Raw genomic sequence first — 26,988 nt, 5'->3', positions numbered from 1 at the left:
CATACAGTATATGTCACTATATACAACCCTGAGATTCATCTGTTGTGGGTATACAACAAATCTATAGAATAACTGATCCAGAATCAATGAAAGACCACCCAATTAGGGCATTCAACCCAAGTGTAGAAAACAACAAACTGAGCAAATGCAAAGACACAATTATATACTGTAAATAAATAGCAATAAATATTGAGAACATGGGATGAAGAGTCCTTGAAACTGTGTCCATTGGTTTTGGAAACATTTCAGAGATGGGGCAATTGAAGTTGTGTGGTTATCCCCTTTGGTTCAAGAGTCTGATGCTTAAGGGGTAGTAAGTGTTCCTGAACCTGGTGATGCAAGTCCTGAAGCTCTTATACCTTCTTTCTGATGGCAGCAGCGAGATGAGAGCATGTTTTGGGTGGTGGGGGTGGGGGAACCCTAATGATAGATGCTCATTTCCTGATGACACTGTTTCATGTTCTATAGATGTGCTCAATGGTTGGAAGGGCATTACCTGTGATGGACTGGGCCATATCCATTACTTTTTGTAGGATTTTCTGTTCAAGGGCATTGGCGTTTCCATTCCTGGTGTGATGCAGCCAGTCAATATACTCTCCATTACACATCTATAGAAGTTTGTTTTAGATGTCTTGCTGAATCTCCACAATTACAGGTGCTGCTATGCTTTCTTCGCAAGTGCACTTACGCGCTGGGCCCAGGATAGTAACACCTGGGAATTTAAAGTTGCCAACCCTCTCCTCCTCATGGACCTCAGGTTTCCTTCTCCTTAAAGTCTATAATCAGTTCCTTGGTCTTGCAGACATAGAGGATGAGGTTATTATGACACCACTCAGCTAGATTTTCAATCTCTCCTATATGCTATTCATCACCACCTTTGATTCAGCCCATGACAGTGGTGTCATCAGCAAACTTGAATATAGAATTGGAGCTGTGCTGAGTCACAGTCATAAGTATAAAGCGAGTAAAGCAAGGGGCTACGCATACAGCTTTGTGGTGCACCTGTGCTGATGGAGATTGCAGAGGTGTTGTTGCCAATCTGAACTGACTGGTGTCTGCAATCCAGAAAATCCAGGATCCAATTGCACAAGGAGATATTGAGGCCAAGGTCTTGGAGCTTATTGATTAGTTTTGAGGAGATGATGGTACTGAATATTGAGCTGTAATTGATAAAGAGCATCCTGATGTATGTATCTTTGAAGTCCAGATGTTCCAGGGGTGAGGGAAGAACAATGAGATGGCATCTGCTTTTGAGCTGTTGCTCCAGCAGGAAAATAGGAGTGGATCCAAGTTGCATCTAAGGTAGGAACTGATATGTTTAATCACCACTCTCGCATATCCACTGTGATAAAGTATTCTAAGTGCTACTGGGAGATAATCATTGAGACAAGTCCCCACGCTCTTCTTTGGACTGGTATAATTGAAACCTGCTTGAAGCAGGGTGCATGTACCACATTGCTGAAGTGAGAGGTTGAAGATCTCAGTAAACACACCAACCAGTTGATCAGTGCAGGTCTTTAGTACATGGCCAGGTACCCCATCTGGGCCAAATGCTTTTCATCAGTTCACCCTCCTGAAGGCAGCACACACATCAGCTTCAGAGACTGTAATCCTAGGATCATTGGGGGATGTGGGAGTTTGTGATGGTTCCTTCATGTTTTGACAGTCAAAGTGAGCATAGAAGGCATTGTGCTCATCTGGAAGCAATGCCCTATTGTAACCTGTCACTTGCTTTAACTATATAAGAGGTGATAGCATTTAGGCCCTGCCACACTGTTGAACATCCTGTGTTGATTCAAGTTTAGTCCAGAATTGCCACTTCGGCTAGATATCTTTCCGACTGTACCTAGACCTAGAAACACAGAAAACCTACAGCACTATACAGGCCCTTTGGCCCACAAAGCTGTGCCAACCATGTCCTTACCTTAGAACTACCTAGGCCTACCCATAGCCCTCTATTTTTCTAAGCTCCATGTATCCATCCAGAAGTCTCTTAAAAGACCCTATTGTTTCTGCCTCCACCACCACTGCCAGCAGCCCATTTCACGCACTCATCACTCTCTGTGTAAAAACCTACCCGACATCTCCTCTGTACCAACTTCCATGCACCTTAAAACTACGTCCTCTTGTGCTAGTCATTTCAGCCCTGGGGAAAAGCCTCTGACTATTCACACAATCAATGCCTCTCATTATCTTGTACACCTCTATCAGTTGAGGAGTTGTTACCTGTTAAAACTTTTTTGGTCATCAGACTTAAGTGCCTCTGATCTGGCTCTCAGCAGATTTCAGATCTCATGACTATTCAAGAGCTTATTGGGGAAGACTCTGAATGATTTAGTGGGGACACACTCATCTTCAGCTGTTTTAATAAAGCCCATTACAGCCATGGTGTATTCACTCAGATCCCTCAATGAGTGATTGTACACTGACTCGAAGCAATCGCATAGCCGTTCCTCTGCTTTCTGCAGCCACCTCTTTGTTGTCCTAATCTCTGAAACTTTGCTCTTTAGCCTCCGCTTGTGTGCAGGTAGGACAGCCAAGTAATCCAATTTACTGAAATGGGGTCTAGGTTTGGAACAGTAGGCACTCCTTATCTTAGTGTAACAGTGGTCTAGTATGTTGGGACCTCTGATGCTACAGGTTATATGCTGGTAATAATTGGGCAGGATTTTCTTCACCCAACCTGGTTGAAGTCTCCAACTATGATATATGAGGAACACCTTGGGATTTTCCTTAATTCTATTCACAAAGGCCTTCTTATATCCCATTTTAGCTCTCCCAAGTCCCTTATTAAGTCCTTTCATGGCTACCTTATAATTCAAGAGCCTTGTCAGATCTTTCCTTCTTAAAATTTAAGTATGCTTCCTGCTCTTACCATCTCAATGGGACAAACTTATCCAGAACCCTATACATGTGCTCCCTAAACAATCTACTGCACTAATTTCTGCTGTGCACAATGATACTTAGCATAAACATTCAAAAGCAGTACTGTATATTCTCAGATATTAGAAATAACTTTAGTAATATCCTGTAATTTAAATCTAGTACATAGGTCAGATATCACTTATTTTCCTTAGCATCCAAAAATCCTTCAACATTTTTTCCCCCCCGTTGAAACTTCAAACAATTGGGGGAAAATTTCTTTTACTAGTTTCTCAGAACCAAAATCTAGGTCTGTTTTACTTAACAATTAATCAAAAGTAAATGGATCAGTTACTTAACTAAGTTACATGTTAGTTAACTGAGATAATCAGTTCAAAATTGCAAAGCAATACAATGGGATCCTTAGGGATATTTGCATTTTACCATATCCTTAAGTAACACATTATACATTTATAATGTTTTGATCCACATAGCAATGCTCTCAATAGACAAGTAAAAACTATGTTTGTATGCATCACATTTCAGATTCAATTCTCAAAATTTCAAAAGTATCTAGAAAATTCAGGTTGTTGAACTCCTTTTGATATCTGAAATTAAGACAGCTCCCCTAAATGTAGGTGCAGATGATTTTTACAGAAATCCCAAAGCAATTATCTCTGACTGGCCATGGTGATATGAATATTTAGATACATTTCCTGATACAGCACCTGTGCAGCAACTGGAAAGTGGTAGTAGCAGCATTTCTCTCAACATTAACCCCACAACCATATTTTACTATATAACCATCTTTTTAATACAGTAAAACATCACCATACTCCATCATCTATGAATGAGTGATAGATTTGCCAACTTGTACTGAAATAAGAAATGACAGTATTTAGATTAATCTTTATTAATGCAAAAGATAAAATACAAAATTTACAGAAATGCACATATACAATACTTGTATAAAAACAATGTACAAACATACTGTGCAGATATGGCACAAGACTGTGTAATTGCATAAAAATAATACTAAATTTAAATATCCAAATTTTAAAACAGCAGCTGGGATAAATTCTTTAAAAATTCCCAAAATATCTGCAATGGTCTGCTTGATGAACAATATGGCACCTGGTACTTTAATAACAATTGTAATAAAATGGAAACAGTATGCACAAGGCCACACTCTGCAGCTTTGCTATGAGGATCCACAAGAGATTGAAATAATTGAGGTAGATCGGTTTCCTTGTCTACTTTGTGGTTGGTGAAGTCCCTTCATTGTTCAAAGAGCCCTGCAAATTACCAACTGTCTTCTGTAAAACATTAAATGAAAATAATAATTTATCAGACATATCAAACTAAATGTACTATTTATGAAGCCCCTCCTCCATGGACTCTGGCTACACTCTCACTGCCTCAGTAAAGAAGCCAATATAATCAAAGACCCTTGTTCACCTTGGGCATTCTCTCTTCTACCACTCCTCTTTCTACATAAGGCAGAAAATACAAAAGTCTGAAAGGACGCATCAGTAGGCTCAAAGACAGCTCCTATCCTGCTGTCATAAGACAGGCTCCCCAATATAATAAGGTGGACTCCTGACTTCATAATCTACCTTGTCATGGCCTTGCACTTTATTGTCTGCCTGCATTGAACTTTCTCTATAACTGTAACACAATATTCTGTGTTCTGCATTGCCCTTCACTTGTACCTCAATATAATGAAATGATCTGTATGGCATGAAAAAGATTTTCCCACTATACTTCAATACATGTGACAATTATAAACCAATTTACCAAATTTTATGAAGTGTTATGATTTAGACAAATGCCACATCCACGTAACAAACTGCTATGTCCCATCAAGGACGTAGCAAGGAAAATGCTTCTCTTCTAAATGATGTTTAGTTGAAGGATTAACTGCTTTCATATCATGAGCACTCCAATATTGTCTTTTACAATGCCTGTATCACTGAACAGGCATTAGTTTAACGTTCATTGAAGATGCCCATTGGATATGATACACATTATGCACAGGTTCATTCAACCCCAGTAAGGTGCTACCCACCTGAATGTTTAGGGGACCTATGCAAAGATCCCACACATAACCCAAAAACAGGTGCAGATCAAACTACAGCACTGTTGAAAAGTGGCTTGTGAACGAAAGCAACATGCTCCACACATACTGAGCTTCAATACCACCATAAATGTAATTGTTAGTTTTAAATTTCTAATACTAAAGTTCAAACATTTTTCAGAGAAAATAGGTGATGTAAAATTATTTAATGCTGATTGCATGTTTTGTAAATACTTTAAAGCAAATCACTCTTTAACAATTGTAAAATGTATTTATAAAACACACCAACAAAAATTTCAATCAAAACTGCTGGTCAAAATTTCAAGGTACAAGTCAAAAAGTGGCTCTGTAATATTGATTAGTGCTACTTGGTGCTAGTGTTTAATGGTCTTTAGATTTATTGTTAATGTTGTATTTTCTTCTGAATGCCATTTGCTTTAATCATTACTAGATTGATATACTTCCCAGAATTGGTTTCATCACATCTACTGCATTTACCGTAAGGTACGTATGTTGTCAACTACTGATAGTAAACGATTCTAGATAAGACTTAATAATCCTGCACAATGGCACACTTGCATCAAGCTCAGCTACTATATTAAACACCTCAATTCTATTTTTGTGCTGAAATATTAAACTATTCAATTTCATACATTGTTACAAGCAGCTCCATGTTATAGTCATTTGAGTAATGGAAATTCACCCTTAAAAGAATTCACATACCACTATACAAAAGTTATGAGATATGGATTAAATTTCACCCATATGGTATCTGTGTCTCTATGTGAAGATAAAATATATAAACACAGTGCAAAAGAAAGAACAAAATTTTAGTTACATTTGCAGTGAGAGATGCCTCAGACTGCAAAGCATTTTCTCTGACATGGGCAATAGATTTGGATATGAATGTGGGGCATCAGAAAAAATGCTTTGCATTCTGACACATCTGTTGACTTGTCCCCATACTGGAGAAGGTGTGGCAAAGTAGAGACTCAGCTGTCACTACATCCATTGGGTAAACGGTGACAGCTGAATCCATCCTTTGTCACACCTTCTCCAGTCCAAAGACAACTCAACAGATGCCTCAGAGTACGAAGCATTTTCTCTGACGTGTTGTACTGCAGGGAGCCACAGTAGTCATGGTCAGATCCTTGAAGTAATCCCTTGGCCTTTACTCCACTACCAGTAAGTCATCACACTTTAACCAATTACACCCCTGAACTCCTTCTGCATTACTTTTCTCACAGGAGACTGATCTTTGAATACCATCCCTTTCCTTGATATCCAAACTTCCTAAACCCTCTCCTAATCCAAGAGCCATGCACGTAGGAGAAAATGCCTTGCAGATGAAGAGCACGGCAGCACTGTATTTCAATCCCTGTTTACATGGCAACATAATCAATGTGGTGGCACCACTTCCAAATCTTAATCTCCAACAGGTCTGAGAGACTAAAGATAAAAACAGTCAAAATTTGTTGTTTCTTCTGCATGGGCCTGTTTATTCCACCCACCCCCCATCCACCGAGTCTAACATTGGCATCAAATGTTAATTAATGGAAGTGGGTCACTTTGTTACTGCCGAAAAAAATGGCTTAAATATGAAAGAAAAACATCCTGGAGGAAAATGGTCACCTCTCATAGTATGAGATTCCATCAGAAAAGGAGATATGCATTACAGAAAATTGTGATAAAGACAGTTTTTAAGAAAGCTCAAACATTATTTTTGTTTAAATTAAATAACTGAAAATTGTGCTGAATTTAAAAGTTGAAATGTTTTTTCAGCAGTGCTGGACTTTAATTCAAGGTTAATGAGTCTACCAGAAATCTATGAGATCAACCAAATATTTACTGAAATTTCTGTCTGCCAAAGTTACTCTGCTATTAAACATGTTACTAATCCAACAAAATACCTTTAAACCACTTTGCTGTGGTCTGATTTCCTGCTTTAAAATAATAACAATGACACTATGTCATTCAGCCCATCAGGTCCCAATCCCCTCTTCTGATCAGAGTTTTGCCAATTGTCAATCCCACTGATAGGTTTTGAGGGTCAGTTGGGGTAGAATCAAGTGTAATCAAAAGGTTTATTAAGAATAATTATCATTAAGTTAAAGTACAAGACAAGGGTAGTTAATTTAAGATCTAAATTATCTGTAACTTATTTATTTCCTGTGCAGTAGAATCTCTCCATGAAAATATAAGTGGGAGTAACTGAACAAGGTGAACGCTCCAACCTGAATGCTGAGAAACAACAAACAGTTGTGCTCTGTAGTAATGTTCAATATCAGATTGTAGGCACACAATGATGGCAGGCAACTCTACGGAAGTTAGGGAAATTCCATATTTGCACAAGCAAACATGATATTTAGATGTAAGAAACTAGGAATGGTTGCCAGTCAAGGAACATGGCAAAATCAAAGAATACAAGTTGGAAACTGGGAAGAGATCAAGTGAAGTGACATGGTGGAGCTGTAACTTTACAGATTAAATATGCACAGTCACAGGGCAGAAAGTTCAGTTCTGGGTGCAGATAATTTTTTTTTTAATAGAAATATAGGCTACTGTTCTATCAAGCATCTTTATTGGTACAAATTATACAACTAAAAATTTAATCTGGATAAAAATTTCCCTTGAAATAAATATTTCTAGTTACCACTTTTATTGCTGTAGACTTTCATTTAACTATCAGCCAGATTTTGTGTAGAAAGGCAACTGGAAAAGTGGGTATTGAAAAAATACATTACTCATCCCTTGCTTACCTGAAAATTGTTCAGTACCAAGCAAATGGGAATGCTTTCCCTGTAAAAATCTTTCGGTTGGTCTCCTGGAAGGCAACTGGGATATTCTGTGGAGTGAGGCCTGAAAGACAAGAATACTTGAATTTATACAGCTCTACCAACATTGCGAAATGTATGACATGCTGGACGAACTCAGCAAGTCAGGCAGCATCTACAGAGGGGAATAAACAGCCAATGCTTTGGGCTGGGGCTCTTCATCAGGACCTGACATTGACTGTTTATTCCCCCTCCATAGTCCCTCCAGCATTTTGTGTGTTGTTTAAGATTTCCAGTATCTGCAAAAACTGTTGTGCGTATCAGATATGATGCTTCACAGAAAAAATATGAAATGGTACTTAGCTCTGCCAAATGAGGAGATATTAATAGATGAACAATAACTTCAGCAACAGCTTAAACAAATTGGTGAGTTTTAAGAGTGGTATATGCAGAGAGGCATAGAAAGGGAATACTGGAGTCTAGACTCAGAATTTGATTTTGAGTTTGATGAACAATTCTAACACATCAACACCCATCCTAAGTTTCATGGCAAAGGCAGTCTTGATAGTGATTAAAATCATGGATGTGCAGTAGAAATGAAGGTACATAGAGATCTTGGATGTTTGTAGGGCTGGAGCTATTTGCATTGTAAGGCAACAGAAAGGATATATTAGATTTTAAAATCTCAAATTAAAATTTCGCTGTACTGAGTTAGTATGAGTCAGCAAACACAGGGAATAGGTTTGGATCAAGTTATCAAAAGGGCAGCAAATCATTCGATGAGATAAAATTTATGAAGGGTGGAAGGTAGGAGATCCATCAGAAGAGCAAAAATCACATCTGCAGGTAGCATGGGCAAGTGGGTTTCAGAAAAAGATAGATGGTTCATATATTAAAACAGGATGTCATTCTTGCATTCTGTCCCCCAAATATGACCACAAATTGGTCCAAGTACACAGGCTTTGGTCTTCCATATAAGAAACTACTGATCCACTAAGAATGGTTGCCAGTCAAGGAACATGGCAAAAATCAGAGAATATGAGTTGGAAACTGGGAAGAGATCAAGTGAAGTGACGTGGTGGAGCTGTAACTTCCCAGATTAAATATGCAAAACAAAAAACAAAAATTTCTGTAAGTACAAAATTAAAACAGAAATGCTGGGAACACTCAACAGATCAGACAACTTCCAAGGAGAGAAGAAGTGAGTTAATATTTCAGGTTGATAACCCTGCAACTCTGTTTCTCTGCCTCACCTGCTGAGAATCTCAAGCCTGTTCTGTTTTTAACTAGTTCCCAGGGCTATGCAAGCTCTTAGGTGAATTGGTTGTTGTAAATCACTCCTGGTGTAATTGATTTAATTGACTGGTGGGAGTATTGCTGGTGTGAGTGTGTTTAAGAGACATCATTCCCACAATCCTGATTGAGAAGTTGCAGAACCTGGGCCTGTCTACCTCCCTCTGCCATTGGACCCTTGGCTTCCTAACCGGAAGACCACAGTCTGTGTGGATTGGTGATAACATGTCCTCCTCGCTGACGACCAATACCAGCGCACCTCAGGGGTGTGTGCTTAGCCCACTGCTCTACTCTGTCTATACACATGACTGTGTGGCTAGGCATAGCTCAAGTACCATCTATAAATTTGCTGACAATACAACCATTGTTGGTAGAATCTCAGGTGGTGACGAGAGAGCATACAGGAGTGAGATATGCCAACTAGTGGAATGGTGCTGCAGCAACAACCTGGCACTCAACATCAGTAAGACAAAAGAACTGATTGTTGACTTCAAGAAGGGTAAGTCGAAGGAACACATACCAATCCTCATAGAGAGATCAGAAGTGGAGAGAGTGAGCAGCTTCAAGTTCCTGGGTGTCAAGATCTCTGAGGATTTAACCTGGTCCCAACATACTGATGTAGTCGTAAAGAAGGCAAGACAGTACTATACTTTATTAGGAGTTTGAAGAGATTTGGCACGTCAACAAATACACTCAAAAACTTCTATCGTTGTACCATGGAGAGCATTCTGACAGGCTGCATCACTGTCTGGTGTGGAGGGGCTACTGCACAGCACCGAAGGAAGCTGCAGAAGGTTGTAAATCTAGTCAGCTCCATCTTGGGCACTAGCCTACAAAGTACCCAGGACATCTTTAGGGAGCAGTGCCTCAGAAAGGCAGCATCCATTATTAAGGACTTCCAGCACCCAGAGCATGCTCTTTTCTCACTGTTATCATCAGGTAGGAGGTATAGAAGCCTGAAGGCACACTCAGCAATTCAGGAACAGCTTCTTCCCCTCTGTCATCTGATTCCTAAATGGACATTGAAGCTTTGGACACTACCCCATTTTTTTTAATATACAGTATTTCTGTTTTTGCACATTAAAAAAAATCTATTCAATATATGTAATTGATTTACTTGTTTATTTATGTTTTATTTTATTTATTATTATTATTTTTTTCTCTCTCTGCTAGATTATGTATTGCATTGAACTGCTGCTGCTAAGTTAACAAATTTCATGTCACATACCTGTGATAATAAACCCAATTCTGATTCTGATTTGAGGGAATAGGTTACAGGGAAATCACTGGAGGAATGGGATTGTTCTGAGAGTCAGCCAGTGATTGGCTGAATGCACCCCTTCTATGTTATCGTTTATCCCGGTCATACCGAATGTCATTTGTAACTTTATCAAGAACATTTTCAGTACTGTTGCAGAAATGAAAACATGAATAGAAGGATTCAAAAATGGAAGGGGAAATTACGAACAAAGTGGTCATAACAGAAATAATGCTTTTTTAAAAAAAACTAAATATTCATGTAGCACTAATATTTGTTGAATAATTGACATTTCCACAGACATCCACTAGGTATTTTTCAAGAACTGTTTTGGCTTAGCTTGTTATTACAAAATGTTTATTTGTTTTTTTTTCCATTTAGGTAATTATAATGTCTTATGATGATGGCAAAAAAAACAAAAGGAACCCATACATGGTGCATATATAAAAATATACACAATTACTTAAACATTTAACAGATCAACATATGAAACAGCAGAACTAGAAGGATAAAGCTCCCAGAGATAAAGCAAAGACAGGAGTCAAAAGAAGTGGTCAAAAGGTTTAAGAATATAAATAATGAAGATGAGGAACAAAGTGGTTGATGATTTAATGCTTTGTAAATTTAAAAAAAAACTTACAGATATCTTCAGCAAGACTTTGATGCAAGAAATGAACATTAAAATAGAGGAAAATTGAATCCAAAAGGTCAAAATGGGATTTTTTTGCCAGTGGCTGATATAAAAGACGAAGTTTGTTGTAGTCTCATCAACATAAACCAAAAACATGTTTCAAAATGTTTACTGTGCCTATCAAGCTAGTTATGGAAAGAACTACATGTCTGGGTTGTGTTATAATTTTATATACGAGCATACCTCTAAATCAACACAAGGTATCATTCAAGGAATTTCTCAGGGATGTGTCCTTGGCCCAACTATCTTCAACCATTTCATGAATAATCTTTCCTTCATCATAATTTAATGAGGTCATTTGCTGCAGATTCAAAAGCATTTAGCTCCATTCTGAACATACTGAAGCAGCCTATTGCAGCTCTGTATAACTCAACGGGACTGCAAAGGAATTCTCACCAAATGGATTAATGTAGCCACAGTGACATCAAGAAGAAAAAAGGACATTTGATTCGTGCTCCTTTTACTTAAGTAACTTCATCATCAGGACAATGCAGTTGCAGTATGTCATGCAGGATGTAATCAAACAACTTAAAGTTTGTTTAACTTGACTGGCATCTCTCAAACTCCACCACTCAGAAGGACAAAAGTAGCAATGTCCTAACATCATCTTCAAATAACATTCTGAAATGGGATTGGTGAATCATGTTTCCGTTACTGCTTGATTAACATTCCTGAATTCCTAAAAGTACTGTTGTAGTGTTATAGTTTATTAGTTGAAGACAGATCATTGGACACTACTGTTTCTTCCTTCAATAAAACCTTGAGTCCATCTTTCATTGTTTTCCTTGCCAATATAGCCTTAGTTAGTTTGCAAGTCTTTCATTGCTACATTTTGCTACCTACCTTACTTGTGTCATCAGTCTGATAATGAGATGAGTTTACACTCATGCTGGTAACGAGTTCATCCAGGGCATCCACTCGCCTTCTCAGGTTTGTCAGATTACCCTGTGTCTGCTGCCTTCGTTTACAGAGCGCTTCAGCTTGTTCTGACATGCACTGACGAATCTGTGCCTAAACAATAGAAAAACTGATTAACAATGACAAACCGACTTATTAAAAGTAGATGTTCTTAAGATCAATGTTATAAAACTTTGTTAAATTACTTTTCAGTGTACATTGCAGTCAGCAGTAAAGGTCATTGGCTGCAGCTTACCATCACTGCAGGACTTGTATGTGTCTAGGACAAAGAAAGAGGCGGGGAAAACAAAACATAGCAGACTCTACCCATTCAGCAAACTGCTTTTTCCAAAAGATCCCTTCTGCAGAGCTCTATAGGGCCATTACACCAAAAACTTCATGCCATTTTAAAAGTTTCTTCTCTAGGCAGTTAATCTGATCAACAATTTTAATTACCCCTCACCCCTCTCTATCTATTACCCCTGTCACAACACTGCAAACACTTTAAACCGCTTTTTATAATGCTGTTTACATTGTAAATACATGCTGGTATTTATGCCCATTTTATTCTATACATATACTTTAACCTTTAACTTTATATTTACATATAATTCTTTATATGAAGAACTATGTGTAATACTGAAGAGCTGAATACTGTTGCTTTTTGTTACATGTCAAACACTGAGCAACACACCATAGCAGACGTAAATATACATGGCAAGTAAAGTTGATCATTGATCCTCGATTCTTGTGCAATTTCTGCTTTCTTGGGCTTCTCTGGCAATCACATCAATTGTGATTAAGCACATCCCATTGTATGAGGTGCTTAATATGATACTTGATAATCTGAAGTTTCAAGAGGAATGGTCTTTTCAAAAATGTTTCCTGATGATTAAAAAGGGACATGGAAACATGCAAGTATATTTTCAAACTGACTTAATGAACTACAGATTTCACGATCTTCTGACATACATAGAGGCAGTAATTCTCAAGCAAGCAAGTGGACAAAGGTTCATCACCATGGCCAGAGTGAGGTGTGGGGGTGGGGGGGAGTAGGCTCCAAGCCAGACAGAAATATAGAGGGATGAGACTTCCTCTACCCAACTCCTTGTCAGCAAATATGTAGTCATTGGAGAACAATATTGAGGACCCGAGGCCAAGATTGTTGTATTAAAAGAGAAATGAGAGATTGTTGTGTTCTATGTTTAACCAAGACATGGATTACTCCCAGCATGCTAGATATGGTGATCAGACCTAAAGGCTTCTCAATTTACAAGATGGACCGAACTGCTAATTCGTTAAAGACAAAAGCTGAAGGTATGTGTTTCATAATAAGTTCTTGATGGTGCTACAATGTAGTGGTTTTGTTGAACTCGTGTTCCCACCCTTTAACACCTAAATAATCAAATGTCCTCCATTCTATTTACTTAGGGAGTTCTCCTCTATAATCCTAACAGCAGTGTACATATCACCAGTGGCCAACTACAATGAAGCACTTGAGATGCTACATGATGCCGACACTAAACAAGAAACATTTCATCCCAACGTATTTCAAATCATAGTCAGGGACTTCAACCAAACTTGTTTGAAGAAATCCCTGCCCAATTACCATCAGCATATAACTTGTAGCATCACAGGTTCCAAAACACTAGATAAACTGTTATACTAAGATAAGGAATGACTATATTTCCATGCCTAGACTGCATTTTGGGAAATCTGATTAGTTGACTGTCCTTCTCCTACCTGCATATAGGCAGAGCCTAAAGAGCAAGGCTCCAGAGATTAGGATAACGAAGAGGTGGCAATGGAGGCAGGCAGAGGCCTTGGGATTGCTTCAAATTGGTGGACTAGGGTGTATTCAAGGATTCATCTGTGGACTTATAAAAACTGTTGTAAATGAGTGTGTCCCCACAAAATCAACCAGAAGCCCTCGATGATCCACAATCTGCTGAGGGCCAGAGCAGAGACATTCAAATCTGGTGATCAAGAAAATTACAAGCAGTCCAGGTATGATCTCTGGAAAAGCATCTCGTGAGCGAAGTGGCAATTCTTGTCTAAACTTGAATCAATGAAGGATGCTCGACAGTTATGGCAGGGCCTTAATGCTATTACTTCTTATAAAGATAAATCAAGCAACACAGACCACAACAGGTCTTAACTTCCAGATCAGCCCAATGCCTTCTGTGCTTGCTTTGGCCATCAAAACATGGAGAAACCATCACAAACTTCCATTGCTCCCAATTATCCTGTAATTTCAATTTCTGAGGTTGATGTATGAACAGCCTTCAGTCAGGCAAATCCACAAAAAGCATTGGGTCCAGATAGGGTACCTGGCCAAGTACCTAAGACCCATGCTAATCAACTGGCTTGAGTGTTCACTGAGATCTTTAATCTCTTGCTTCAACAGTCTTAGGTTCCCACCAGACTCAATGACTATTGTCCAGCAGCACTTACATCCAGAATGATAAAAGTGTTTTTGAGAGGTTGGTGGTGAAAAATATCAACTCCTGCCTGAGAAGTGACTTGGATCCTCTCCTACTGGCGCAACAGGTCCACAGCAGATGCCATTTCATTGGCTCTTCACTCAATTCTGGAACACCTACACAGCAAAGATGCATACACCAGGATGCTCTTTATTGACTACTCTCAACATTCAATACTATCATCCCCTCAAAATTAATCAAAAAGCTTCAAGGTGTGGGCCTCAATACTGCCTTCTGTAAATTTGCTGACAAGACCACTGTCATTGCCGAATCAAAGGTAGTGATGAATCAGCATAGAGGAGAGAGATTGAAATTCTGGCTGACTGGTACCACAACAACCGTCTCTTACTCAATGTCAGCAATCCTAAAGAGCTGATTATTAACTTCAAGAGGAGGAACCTGAGGTCTGTGAGTTTGTCCACATCAGAGGTGGAGAGGGTCAGCAACTTTAAATTCTTCGGTGTTATCATTTCAGAGGACCTGTCCTGGGTCCAGCAGGTAACTGCAATTCCAAAGAAAGCACAGCAGCACCTCTGCTTCCTTAGAAGTTTGCAAAGATTCAGTATGACATCTATAACATGACAAACCTCTATAGATGTGCAGTGGAGAGTAAGTTAACTGGCTGTGTCACATCCTGGTACGGAAACACCAATGCCCTTGAACAGAAAATTCTACAAAAAGTAGTGGTTACAGCAAAGACCATCACAGGTAAAGCCCTCCCCACTACTGAGCACATCTACTCAAAACACTGTCACAGGAAAGCAGCACCTAGCATCAGGGATCCCCACCACCTGGGTTATGCTTTCATCTTGCTGCCGCCATCAAGGAGGTGGTACAGGAGCCTCAGGATCCGCACAGTCAAGTTCAGGAAACAGTTATTACTCCTCAACCATTGAGCTCTTAAACCATAGGGGATAAACTTCACTTGCCCCATTACTAAAGTGTTCCCACAACCTGCAGACTCACTTTCAAAGTCTAGTCATCTCATGTACTCAATATTTATTGTTTATTTATATATAGTTGTTACTTCTTTCTTTTTGTATTTGCACAGTTTGTTGTCTTTTGCACACTGGTTGAACAACTTATTGGTGCAGTCTTGCATTGATTCTATTATGGTTATTATTCTTTTATGGATTTATTCAGTATGCCTGCAAGAAAATAAATTTCAGGGTAGTATATGGTGATATATACGAACCATGACAATAAATTTATTTTGAACTTAAGTGAAAATCATCAACGTAGGCTTCTGATGTTCAGTTTTTTGTTATTCTTCTCAGCATTTTTACTTTCAAAGATAATTCATTATTTTTAACACTGAAGATGGAAGAACATTTATGAAATTATGACTATTCTCAGATGGAATAGAAACAAGAGAAAGCAAATTATCAGTAATGAACTTCAACTCCTGAAAGTACTGTTTTCAACATTAGTGATACACATCTCAAAAATGAATTTAGATCTTTGAAGTGAGATCATTTACAAATACAAGCAGTATTGTCATTATTATATAAAAATAATTTTACATTAGACATTTACCAACCTTTAGCCGATCTTCTTGTTGTCGTAAGTTTTCTCTTAGCACTTCTCCACGCCACTGTTCATCCTGGATAAGGAAAGAATAAAGGTTCCTTTAACACTTGTCCCTTACAGGATGCTTATATGAGCACACAGGAAGATGATCAAATTCTAGCACCCCTGTATTTTCTCTTGTAATAACTTGAGAAAGGCCATCGAATAAACAGTTAAGGCACATTTTCAAGACGGTGCTGGTGAACCACAAGAGCATGTTAAAATCTGTAGTGTGAAATTTCCCTATGAGCAATGTACTTTTGACCGTTTTAATGAACTAGCATTTACAAGATCTTCTGCAGGACTCGGCAGACTTAACTCTCAAGCAAACAGGTATCGCACCTTTAAACAGACAAAGGTACATTGCCATGGCCAGAAGAAGGGAGGGGAGGACTCCAAGCCAGACTGAAAGGCCGATTTTTGAAAGTTCCTCTATCCAGCATCTTGTTAGCAAATGGAGAAAAAACTGAAGACCCAAGGACAAGATTGTTGTATCGGAGGGAAATGAGGAATTGCTACGTTCTGTGGCTCACTCTGGTCATGCCAGATATGTCGGTAAGACCTGAAGGCTTTGGATACACAAGATGAACTGGATGGCAGATTTCAGAAGGAAAAGGTGGGGGGGGTGGGTGGGTTCTGTGTTTCATGATAAACACTTTGTGGTGCTCAGATGTGCTGGTTTTGTTGCACTCTTGTTCCTCCGACCTGAAGCATCTAACCATTCGATTAAAGTGATGACTGTTCTACTTACAAAGAGTTCTCATCCGTGTTTCTAACTGCAGTTTACATACTGCCAAAAGCCGAAATTAATCAGGTACTCGAATATTAAGTGCTGTCATCAACAAATAAGAAGCAGCCTACCCCGATGCATTTCAAATCATAGTTGGGAACTTCAATCAGCCTTGTTTGAAGAAATCTCTGCCCAATTAACATCAGCATATAACTGGTAAAACCAGGGGTTCTAACACACTCAACCACTGCTAAGGAATGCCTACCATCCCATGCCTAGACTGCATTTCGAGAAATCTGATCACTCGACTGTCTTCTTCCTACCTGCATACAGACAAAGACTAAACAGCAAGGTTCCAGTGATTAGGACAACAAAGGGGGGTTTTTGCGGGTGACAGAGGAAGATAGCTACATCAGGATGCTCTTTATCGATTACAGCTTGGCATTCAATACTATCACCCACTGAAAACTAATCAATAAACTTCAAGACATTGGCCTTCTTACCTCCTTATGCAATTAGATTGATTTCCTCACTTTGCAATTTTCTGCAGCTTTTTCCAGTCTTCTAAATTATGATATGTTGTCATTTAAAGAAAATGACGGTGACATGAAAGATCAACCATAATGCAGCAAGCATGTGGGGTCACGTGGCTTTCTCTTGTTTCTATCTCATTGCAATGTCTGAGGGGTATTTAGACAAACACAAGGACAGAACATGGAAAGATATAGACAATGTATGGGCAGATGGGATTAGTTTGAATTGGCATCATGGTTGGCACAGAGATCACAGGCTGTATATACTGTCAAGATTTCTTTTCAGGCATTTGAGGTGCCTAGTTCACGCGGTACAAATGTATTATAAAATTGGATAATGAACTGCAAAAGAAAAAATACATCTAGATACGAGATCCAGGTACCCAGATATCCATCATCAAGGAATTATGAATCTACAAATTTATCACAACACACAAGAATTACTTGCAAAGGAATATCACCTTAAAATTGAATTTTGTTAGCCTTAACCTCTCATCGAAATTTGGATGCCTTCTGTCAATGGCAGCAAAGGGAAAATTCTCCTTCAGGCTTTCTTTTTCACACTGAAGTGTTTCTTCCTCTTCCAAAGTAACATCCAGATCACTCTTTGGTTCAACAGAAGACTTATCTAATTCTTTTAAACTATTGCCAATTTCTGCTTTAACGTCTGACCGAAGTATTCTTATTGCTTCCTTTATCTCTTTCTGGCGTTGTTCCATTTGTTCTTGACTTCTCAGCTAAAGGATTTATTAAATATCAAAGACAGAAGTAGATGATATATCAGAAGTTCATGAACACACAAAGCTAGTCCAGTCAATTATTATTAAATATATACTCTGCTTCAACACACACTCCCCATTTTTTATTTATAAAATCATTCTCCATTATAAAAATCTAGGTTATAAGCAAATTTCTTCTGCACTCTGGTTGATATTTCATTGATCCTGTTATAGTTACCATTCTATAGATTTACTGAGTATGCCTGAAGGAAAATAAATATCAGGGTTGTATATGGTGACACAAATGTACTTCGATAATAAAATTTACTTTGAACTTTGAAATTCATTACTATCAACTATTGTGTCACAATAATCACAGAGCAATAAACATAGTCTATATGCTATTTACTATCTGAACCTACTTTATGACATTATAAAATATGACACTTTATCAAACATTAGAATACTAAATAACTATGTGAGAAATAAATATTCAAAAACTGAAACCAGAAACTCATGAAAAAGAACAAACTTGTTTAGTTTCACTAAATGAGAAAAGGATTTTATTATGTACCTGTTGTTTAAGTTCAAAATATTTTTGTCTCATCTCATTTAATTCACTCATGACACTCTCAACTTGGGCATGGTTATCACGTGCAATCTGGTTGATTGAAGATAATTCCTTCTGCAGTCTGTTATTTTCATGCTTTTGTTCCTATGTTGAGAACAATAACATCAGAAATTACTTCAGATTTTTGTTAGACTGCATCGGAAATCTGAGCCTTGCAGATTTCTACATTATAAGGACATATTTAAAAATATCTGTTTTACACCTTTAGTGAATGTTCTTACTTGACTTTTCATGAATGATAGATACACAAAGTGGCAAGTGAACAGTAATACTTTCAGAATCAGAATATTGTTTATTATTACTGGCATGTGACGTGAAATTTGCTAAGTAATAGCAGTAGCAGTTCAATGCGATACTTAATATAGAAGACAAAAAAACAAAATAAAAAATAATAATAATAATAAGTAAATCAATTACAGTATACACATATTGTTTAAAAAAGTTTAAAAAACAGAAATACCGTATATTAAAAAAAGTGAGGTAGTGTCCAAAGATTCAATGCCCATTTAGGAATCGGATGGCAGAAGGGAAGAAGCTGTTCCTGAATCTCTGAATGTGTACCTTCAGGCTTCTGTACCTCCTATCTGATGGTAACAGTGAGAAAAGGGCACGTCCTGGGTGCTGAAGGTCCTTAATAATGGACACTACCTTTCTGAGACACTGCTCCCTGAAGATATCCTGGGTACTTTGTAGACTAATACCCAAGACAGAGACGACTAGATTTACAACCCTCTGCAGCTACTTTTGGTCCAGTGTAGTAGCCCCCTCCACCACCCCCAACCACCCACCCATACCAGACAGTGATGCAGCCTGTTGGAATGCTCTCCACGGTACAACTATAGAAGCTTTTGAGTGTATTTGCTGACATGCTATATCTCTTTAAACTCCTAATGAAGTATAGCCACTGTCTTGCCTTCTTTATAACTACATCGATATATTGGGACCAGACTAGATCCTCAAAAATCTTGACACCCAGGAACTTGAAACTGTTTACTCTCTCCACTTCTGATCCCTCTATGAGGATTGTTATGTGTTCCTTCGTCTTACCCTTCATGAAGTCCACAATCAGGTCTTCCATCTTACTGACGTTGAGTGTCAGGTTGTTGCTGCGGCACCACTCCACTAGTTGGCATATCTCACTCCTGTATGCCCTAACGTCACCACCTGAGATTCTACCAACAATGGTTGTAGTGTCAGCAAATTTATATGTGGTATTTGAGCTATGCCTAGCCACACAGTCATATGTATAGACAGAGTAGAGCAGTGGGCTAAGCACACCCCCCCGAGGTGCGCCAGTGAGTCCAGTCTGACCTAAGTTTGTTTACTTGAACTGATGAAATAAGTAGTACTTCTGCATAATGTTATTGTGGGGAATGCAACTTACATTAAAGGCCTTCTCTAGCTCAGCTCTTTGAGCTTTGGACTCTTCTGTGAGGACTGCAACTTGCTTCTCTGCCTTTTTTCTCTCTGAATGAAGCCACTCTTGAAGATGGGTTACATTGTTTTTTGACATCTGAATTTCTCTTTGAAGAAATGCCAGTTCATCCATTGTTTCCTGGTATTGTTGCTCTCGATCAGATAGCTGATGTGCTGCAACAAAACAGTGCACCCAGTAACCATATTTTGATCTTGCAATAAAAACAAATCCTTCACATTTGGAAGATAAAGTTCAAGGAACGTTTAACAGCACAGCTTAGTGCCGTCTGCTTCCTAGATTAGGGAGACTACAAAACATTTTCTTCAGATGATTCAGGCACACTCTGGGGATAGCACATCACCTTGCTTTAGTGTTAACAGTGGCACTAGTAAAGGTTAATGCAGTAACTAACTTTTATGTCTTAAATATTCTGAAATCAGGCCACTTCCAGTAAACATAGTGCAAGAACAGCTGTGCTCATCAAAATAATTAGTTTCGTGGCTGTGTATGATATTTTAAATAATCAAAGAGATAGATATTTGATTAAATGTTATATAAAACGTCTAGCTTTACACCAGTGAAAGTAAGTTTACTTGACAGTTCCCTACCTTACCAATTTTTCCTTGGTTACATTTCAGAGCAGACTTATTAACTTGCCATTGTTCATATGCCAGACTTGTCAGTTGTAAGTTCTTCCAATGATATACCCAAAAATTCACACCAGCCAACTCTCTATCATAAAGCATAGTACATTGTGACCAAATGTCAGAACTCAGCCGTTTCCCATTACCAATTGTAATATAATGTGGCCAAAGCACCCAGTGAGATTAGCTAGATCAAAATAGACTGGTCATTTTATCGGCAATCTCTCTCTCAATGATTCAGCTAGTTATTAAAGAAATTCACTAAGCATGGGAGTGACTGAACTATTATTTTTAATCAAACTCTAGACTTACTCAGAGTCACGATCTGATTCTCCAAGATAATGCACTGTTCTTCATTATGTTGCACTTCCCTCAATCGATCTTCCATCAAGTTCACTTTTGTAACCATCTGCTCAAGTTCAATTTTTTTGTCTGACAGTTCAGCCTCCAAGGTGTGAATCTGGTCTTTTAACTTAGTTGCAGACTGCTCCAATTTTGTCTCTTCAGATTTAACATTCTTTTTGATAGACTGCAGCATCTAAATGGAATAAGTGAGAAATCTGAATAAAGTTTTCCTGCATCACACAAGGTGAAGTAGCACATGCCAATTCTATCTCTGTCCTCACAGTGCAATTCTATCATGCTCATACTAGTTTCAATCATCTGCATTAAGATGAGGAATTACATCCAGGATTGCATATCAATTCCAAGTTCCTGCTTGGGCATTGAGAAGGTGCTGAGAGACAGTAATAGGGAGAAAATGGATAAAAAGAAATAAAGTAAAAATATCAGAGGAAGAATATAGTCAGTTGTGATAAATAATATGATAAAAAATAGGAAAATATTTAAGTAAATTTGAATGATTTTAAAAAGGATTTTAATCAAAGTACAGACACACAAATAGATGAAAGTCACTATATGACAATGATCATGTACTGTATATTGTGGAAATACAGAATCAACATAAAATAATAACTCTGGAGCATTCAAATTCAAGGAAGTAAATTTTAAAATCTTTCCTGTTCTTAAAGTTACTTACAATGTCCCTATCTCTATTGCTGACATCCTCATTTTCATTACCTGTGCTAATTTTTGGTTTATTAATTGGTCTAGGTGGCTTTATGATAACACTATTTACTTGTTCACATACTTTTTGCTGTTCTGCGAGTTTGTGTTGCTTTTCTTCAATTTGTTGCTGAATTCGCAGCAATTCCTGTTCTTTCTTTTTTTCATTCTCCAGATGGGATTTGTATTTGCTTGCACTTTGATTAACATTTTCCTTCAAAGTCACCTGCTCTGCTTTTAACATGTCACATTTCTTAGTGACATTCTGAAGATCCTGAGACAAGAATGACATAAAAATGACATTTTGACATCAACTTCATTCAGCTGAACATACAATATAAATTCTACAAAATATCATAGTATAGTTAATCTCACAATTAAACATCTGAGGTCCTTTGGAGTATGCAGGCTTCTCCTTCACATGTTCTATAAGTCTGTTGTCATCAGTATAATCTTCTATACAGTGGTGTGCTGGGGCAATGGCTCAATAAACTGTATAAAAGGTTGGCCCTGTTATAGGAGTCAAACTGGACATACTGGAGGTGGTGGTAGAACAAAAGATCCTCTGGAAAATCCTGGCAAATCTGGACAACATTTCTCACTCTCTGCATGCCACCTTGGCTGAACGAGGAGCACTTTCAGTAATAGATTAAGACAACTGCACTGCTCCAAAGAGCGCTACTCAAGGTTATTCTTACCCTTGGCCATTAGACTCTATATGATTCAACCTATAGGTGGGGAAGTGATGACCCCCCCCCCCCCACCGCTAGACTGTTTTTAACCTTTGTTTACCACACCCTGCTACTGCAGACATACTGTGCAATCTGGACAATGAGAAAGTGCATCCATTACTGTATAATATTATGGTAATTTTTGCACTACCATCTTATCAGTGTAATCTTGTAATCTTTGACTTGTAAATCTTGTACATCTTATTTTTAAGGTAACTTCTTAATGCTCTCTTACTTCTCTTCTAATATTTGTATATCTGTGCACTTGTAATGTTACTGTAAGAGTAATTTCCTTTGGGATCAATAAAGTATCTAAGTGTTTTTAATCAGATTTTTGAGAATTAAACAATAGTTTTGAGATTTGTAGCCCATGTATGCACTATTAGAGAACAACTGGACAAATTCAATTTTGTATGAAAACATACTTATTAAGTACTTTAGGATATTTTAGTGGGTGCTTTCTTAGAGGGTTCAATAAGGTACATGTAGAGAGGTTGTTTCCCAGGCTAAAAGAGTTGAGAACTGCAGATCACTGTCTCATAATAAAGGGTGACATGAGGAAAAATTTTTCACTGATGGGGTCTTGGAATTTTCTTCTCTAGGGTTCTGTGGAGGCTCAGTAATCTACAGTGTTTAAAACATCGATAAATATCTTAACATTAAAGGAATCAAGGAACATGGGACTAAATAAAATGGTGTTTAAGGTAGAAGATTATCCATGATTGTGAATTTCTCAGCAGGCTTGGGCAAGAATACAGCTTACTCCTGCACCTATTTTCTATATTTTACTGCATTAACAGTGATATCAAAGGAAAGGAGTTGTTGCAAAAAACTAAATGGATAGTTAGTTGCAAGAAAAAGTTGATGAACCCTTTGCAGTTACCTGGCTTTCTGCATTAATTACTCATAAAATGTGGTCTGATCTTCATCTAAGTCACAAGAATAGACAAACACAATCTGCCCAAACTAATAAAAAATTGTACTACTTCTCGTCAATATCGAATACACCATTTAAACAATCACAGTCTAGGGCAAAAAAGTATGTGAACCTCTGGGGTAGTGCCTTCTACAACAAAAGTATCTCTAAAGACCTGAGTGTTCATCAGTCCACAGTAAGGCAAATTGTCTACAAATGGAGGAAATTCAGTACTGTTGCTACTCCCCATAGGAGTGGGCGTCCTGCAACGATAACACCAAGAGCACAAGTGCAATGCTAAAGGAGGTTACGAAGAACAGCAAAAGACCTGCAGAAACCTCTAGAACTTGCTAAAGTTTCTGTTCATGTGTCCACTATAAGGAAAACACTGAACTAGAATGGTGTTTGTGGAAAGACACAGAGGAAACCACTGCTCTCCAAAAAAAAACACATTGGCTGTACATCTCCAGTTGCAAAAGACCACCTGGATGTTCCACAACGCTTCTGGGACAATGTTTTGTTGACAAACAAAAGTTGAACTTTTTGGCAGAAAAGCACACCATTTGTTTAGAAGAAAAAAGGGCATTGCATAACAACACTAAAACCTCATCCCAACTGTGAAGCATGGTGGAAGCAGTACCATGATCTAGGGTTGCTTTGTGCCTCAGGGCCATTCATTGAGGGATAAATGAATTCAACATTGTATCAAGACATCTTACAGAAGACTGTCAGTGTAGCGGTCTGACACCTGAAGCTTAATAAAAGCTGGATGATACAACAAGACAATGATCTGTGAGTAAATGAACAACAGAACAGTTTAAAAAGAAGAAAATTCATGTTTTGGAATGGCCCACATCAGAATTCAGACCTCAACCCAATTGAGCTGCTGTGGCATGACCTGAAGAGAGCTGTTCGTGCAACATATCCCAGAAATACTGATGTATGGAGAAACAGTTTTGTATGGAGTAATAGTCAAAAATTTCTCCTCGCCCTTGTCTGATCAGCAGCTACAGGAAATGTTTGGAGGTTATTGCTGCTAAAGGAGGTTCTAGCAGTTATGAAATACAAGGGTTCACATGTTTTCTCCAGCCTGGACTGTGAATAATTAAACAATGTGTTCAATAAAGACCTGAAAAGTACAACTGTTTGTGTTATTAGTTTAGGCATATTATGCTTGTCTATTATTGTGACTTAGATGAAGATCAGACCACATTTTATGAGTAATTTATGCAGAAAACCAGGTCATTGCAAAGGGTTCACAAACTTTTTCTTACAAATTTGGCGAAAATGGGTCAAGGCGAGGTAGATTACCTGTGAGAAACAGAAACAGGAAATATGTCTGTGAGGCTGGTGTTCTGTACTGGGTGTCAGATGTGGGAAGTTTGGGAGATTCCCAGCCTCCCGGACAGCCGCACCAGCGCCAGGTGTGTTGAGCTGCAGCTCCTCGGGGACCGCGTTAGGGAACTGGAGATGCAGCTCAATGACCTTCATCTGGTCAGGGAAAGTGAGGAGGTGATAGAGAGGAGCTATAGGCAACTAGTCACACCGGGGACTCGGGAGACAGAGGAGTGGGTAACAGTCAGGAGAGGGAAGGGCAGGAGTCAGATATGAGAGAGTACCCCTGTGGCTGACCGCCTTAACAATAAATACTCCTGTTTGAGTACTGTTGGGGAGAATGGCTTACCTAGGACAGAGTCTGGCCCTGTAGCTCTGAAGGGTAGAGAAAGGAAGAAGGCAGCTGTGATAGGGGACTCTATAGTTAGGGGGTCAGACAGGCGATTCTGTGGATGTTGGAAGGAAACAAGGATGGTAGTTTGCTTCCTAGGCGTCAGGGTCCAGGATGTTTCTGATTACGTCCACGATATCCTGAAGTGGGAAGGTGAACAGCCAGAGGCTGTGGTACATATTGGTAGGAAGAGGGAGGTGGTCCTGAAAGCAGACTCAGGGAGTTAGGATTACTACCTGTGCCATGCGATAGTGAGTATAGGAATAGAGTGAGGTGGAGGATAAATGCATGGCTGAGGGATTGGAGCAGGGGCAGAGATTCAGATTTCTGGATCACTGGGACCTCTTTAGGGGCTGGCATGACCTGCACAAAAAGGACAGGTTGCACTTCAATCTGAGGGGGACCAATATCCTGGCAGGGACGTTTGCCAAGGCTTTTGGGGAGAGTTTGAACTAGAATTGTTGGGGGTTGGGAACCAAACTGCAGAGATGGAGGAAGGGGCAGCTGGCTCACAAATAGAGAAAGCTTGGAGACAGTGCAAGAGGGAAGATAAGCAGGTAATAGAGAAGGGACACGCACAGACCAATAGTTTGAGGTGTGTCTATTTTAACACAAGAAGCATCATGAACAAAGCAGATGAGCTTAGAGCGTGGATAAGTACTTGGAGCTATGATGTTGTGGCCATTACAAAGACTTGGAAGGCTTGGGGGCAGGAATGGTTACTTAGAGTGGCAGGCTTTTGATGTTTCAGAAAGGATAGGGAGGGAGGAAAAAGAGGTGGGGGTGTGGCACTGCTGATCAGAGATAGTGTCACGGCTGCAGAAAAAGAGGTCATGGAGGGATTGTCTACTGAGTCTCTGTGGGTGGAAGTAAGAAACAGGAAGAGTTCAACAACTCTACCGTTTTTTTTTATATAGACCACCCAATAGTAACAGGAACATTGAGCAGCAGATAGGGAGACAGATTCTGGAAAGGTGTAATAATAACAGGGTTATCGTGGTGGAAAACCTAAATTTCCCAAACACTGATTGGCATCTCCCTACAGCAAAGGGTTAGATGGGATGGAATTTGTTAGGGGTACTCAGGAAGGTTTCCTGACACAATATGTAGATAAGCCTACAAGAGGAGAGGCTGTACTTAATCTGTCAGGTGTCAGGTTTCTCAGAGGGAGAGCATTTTGGAGATAGTGATCACAATTCTATCTCCTTTACCATAGCATTGGAGAAGGATAGGAACAGATAATTTAGGAAAGCGTGTAATTGGAGTAAGGGGAAATATGAAGCTATCAGGCAGGAACTTAGAAGCATATATTGGGAACAGATGTTCTCTGGGAAATGTGTGGCAGAAATGTGGCAAATGTTCAAGGGATTTTTGCGTGGCGTTCTGCATAGGTACGTTTCAATGAAACAGGGAAAGGATGGTAGGGTACAAGAACCATGGGGTACAAAGGCTGTTGAAAGTCTAGTCAAGAAGAAAAAAAGCTTACGAAAGGTTCAAAAATCTAGCTAATGATAGAGATCTAGAAGATTTAAGGCTAGCAGGAATGAGCTTAAGAATGAAATTATGAAAGCCAAAAGGGGCCATGAGAAGGCCTTGGTGGATAGGATTAAAGAAAACCCCGAGACATTCTACAAGTATGTAAACAGCAAGAGGGTAAGATGTGAGCAAATAGGACCAATCAAGTATGACTGTGGAAAAGTGTGTATGGAACCAGAGGAGATAGCAGAGGTACTTAATGAATACTTTGCTTCAGTATTCACTACAGAAAAGGATCTTGGTGATTGTAGGGATAATTTACAGTGGAGTGAAAAGCTTGAGGCATATAGATATTAAGAAAGAGGATGTGCTGGAGCTTTTGGAAAGCATCAAGTTGGATAAGTCTCTGGGACTAGACGAGATGTACCCCAGGCTACTGTGGGAGGTGAGGGAGGAGATTGCTGAGTCTCTGACAATGATTTTTGCATCATCAACG

The 26,988-nt window shown here is 38.9% G+C and overlaps 1 protein-coding gene across 6 annotated transcripts in view; it reads right to left on the bottom strand.

The window, feature by feature from the left end:
* Window positions 1–3,759: 3,759 nt before the first annotated feature.
* cntrl (centriolin) overlaps window positions 3,760–26,988 on the bottom strand; it is a 109,366-nt gene continuing 86,137 nt past the window's right edge. For 5 of the 6 annotated variants that reach the window (XM_073052671.1, XM_073052672.1, XM_073052673.1 and 2 more), the window contains 9 exons: window positions 21,729–21,917; window positions 20,891–21,116; window positions 19,902–20,107; window positions 18,461–18,601; window positions 17,629–17,904; window positions 15,876–15,938; window positions 11,799–11,966; window positions 7,699–7,798; window positions 3,760–4,178 (listed from right to left, as the gene is read on the bottom strand). In XM_073052671.1, coding sequence (XP_072908772.1) covers window positions 4,165–4,178; window positions 7,699–7,798; window positions 11,799–11,966; window positions 15,876–15,938; window positions 17,629–17,904; window positions 18,461–18,601; window positions 19,902–20,107; window positions 20,891–21,116; window positions 21,729–21,917 — 1,383 coding nt within the window. In that variant the 3' untranslated portion in view covers window positions 3,760–4,164. Of the gene's footprint in view, window positions 4,179–7,698; window positions 7,799–11,798; window positions 11,967–15,875; window positions 15,939–17,628; window positions 17,905–18,460; window positions 18,602–19,900; window positions 20,108–20,542; window positions 20,667–20,890; window positions 21,117–21,728; window positions 21,918–26,988 lie in introns of those variants that run through there. The other variant, XR_012099749.1, reaches the window with a different exon arrangement.

The sequence above is a fragment of the Hemitrygon akajei genome, chromosome 7, assembly GCF_048418815.1.
Source record: "Hemitrygon akajei chromosome 7, sHemAka1.3, whole genome shotgun sequence".
NCBI classification, from domain to species: Eukaryota; Metazoa; Chordata; class Chondrichthyes; order Myliobatiformes; family Dasyatidae; genus Hemitrygon; species Hemitrygon akajei.
Note: the sequence above shows the minus strand (reverse complement) of the source record. Positions and strands in the feature narration are given on the sequence as shown.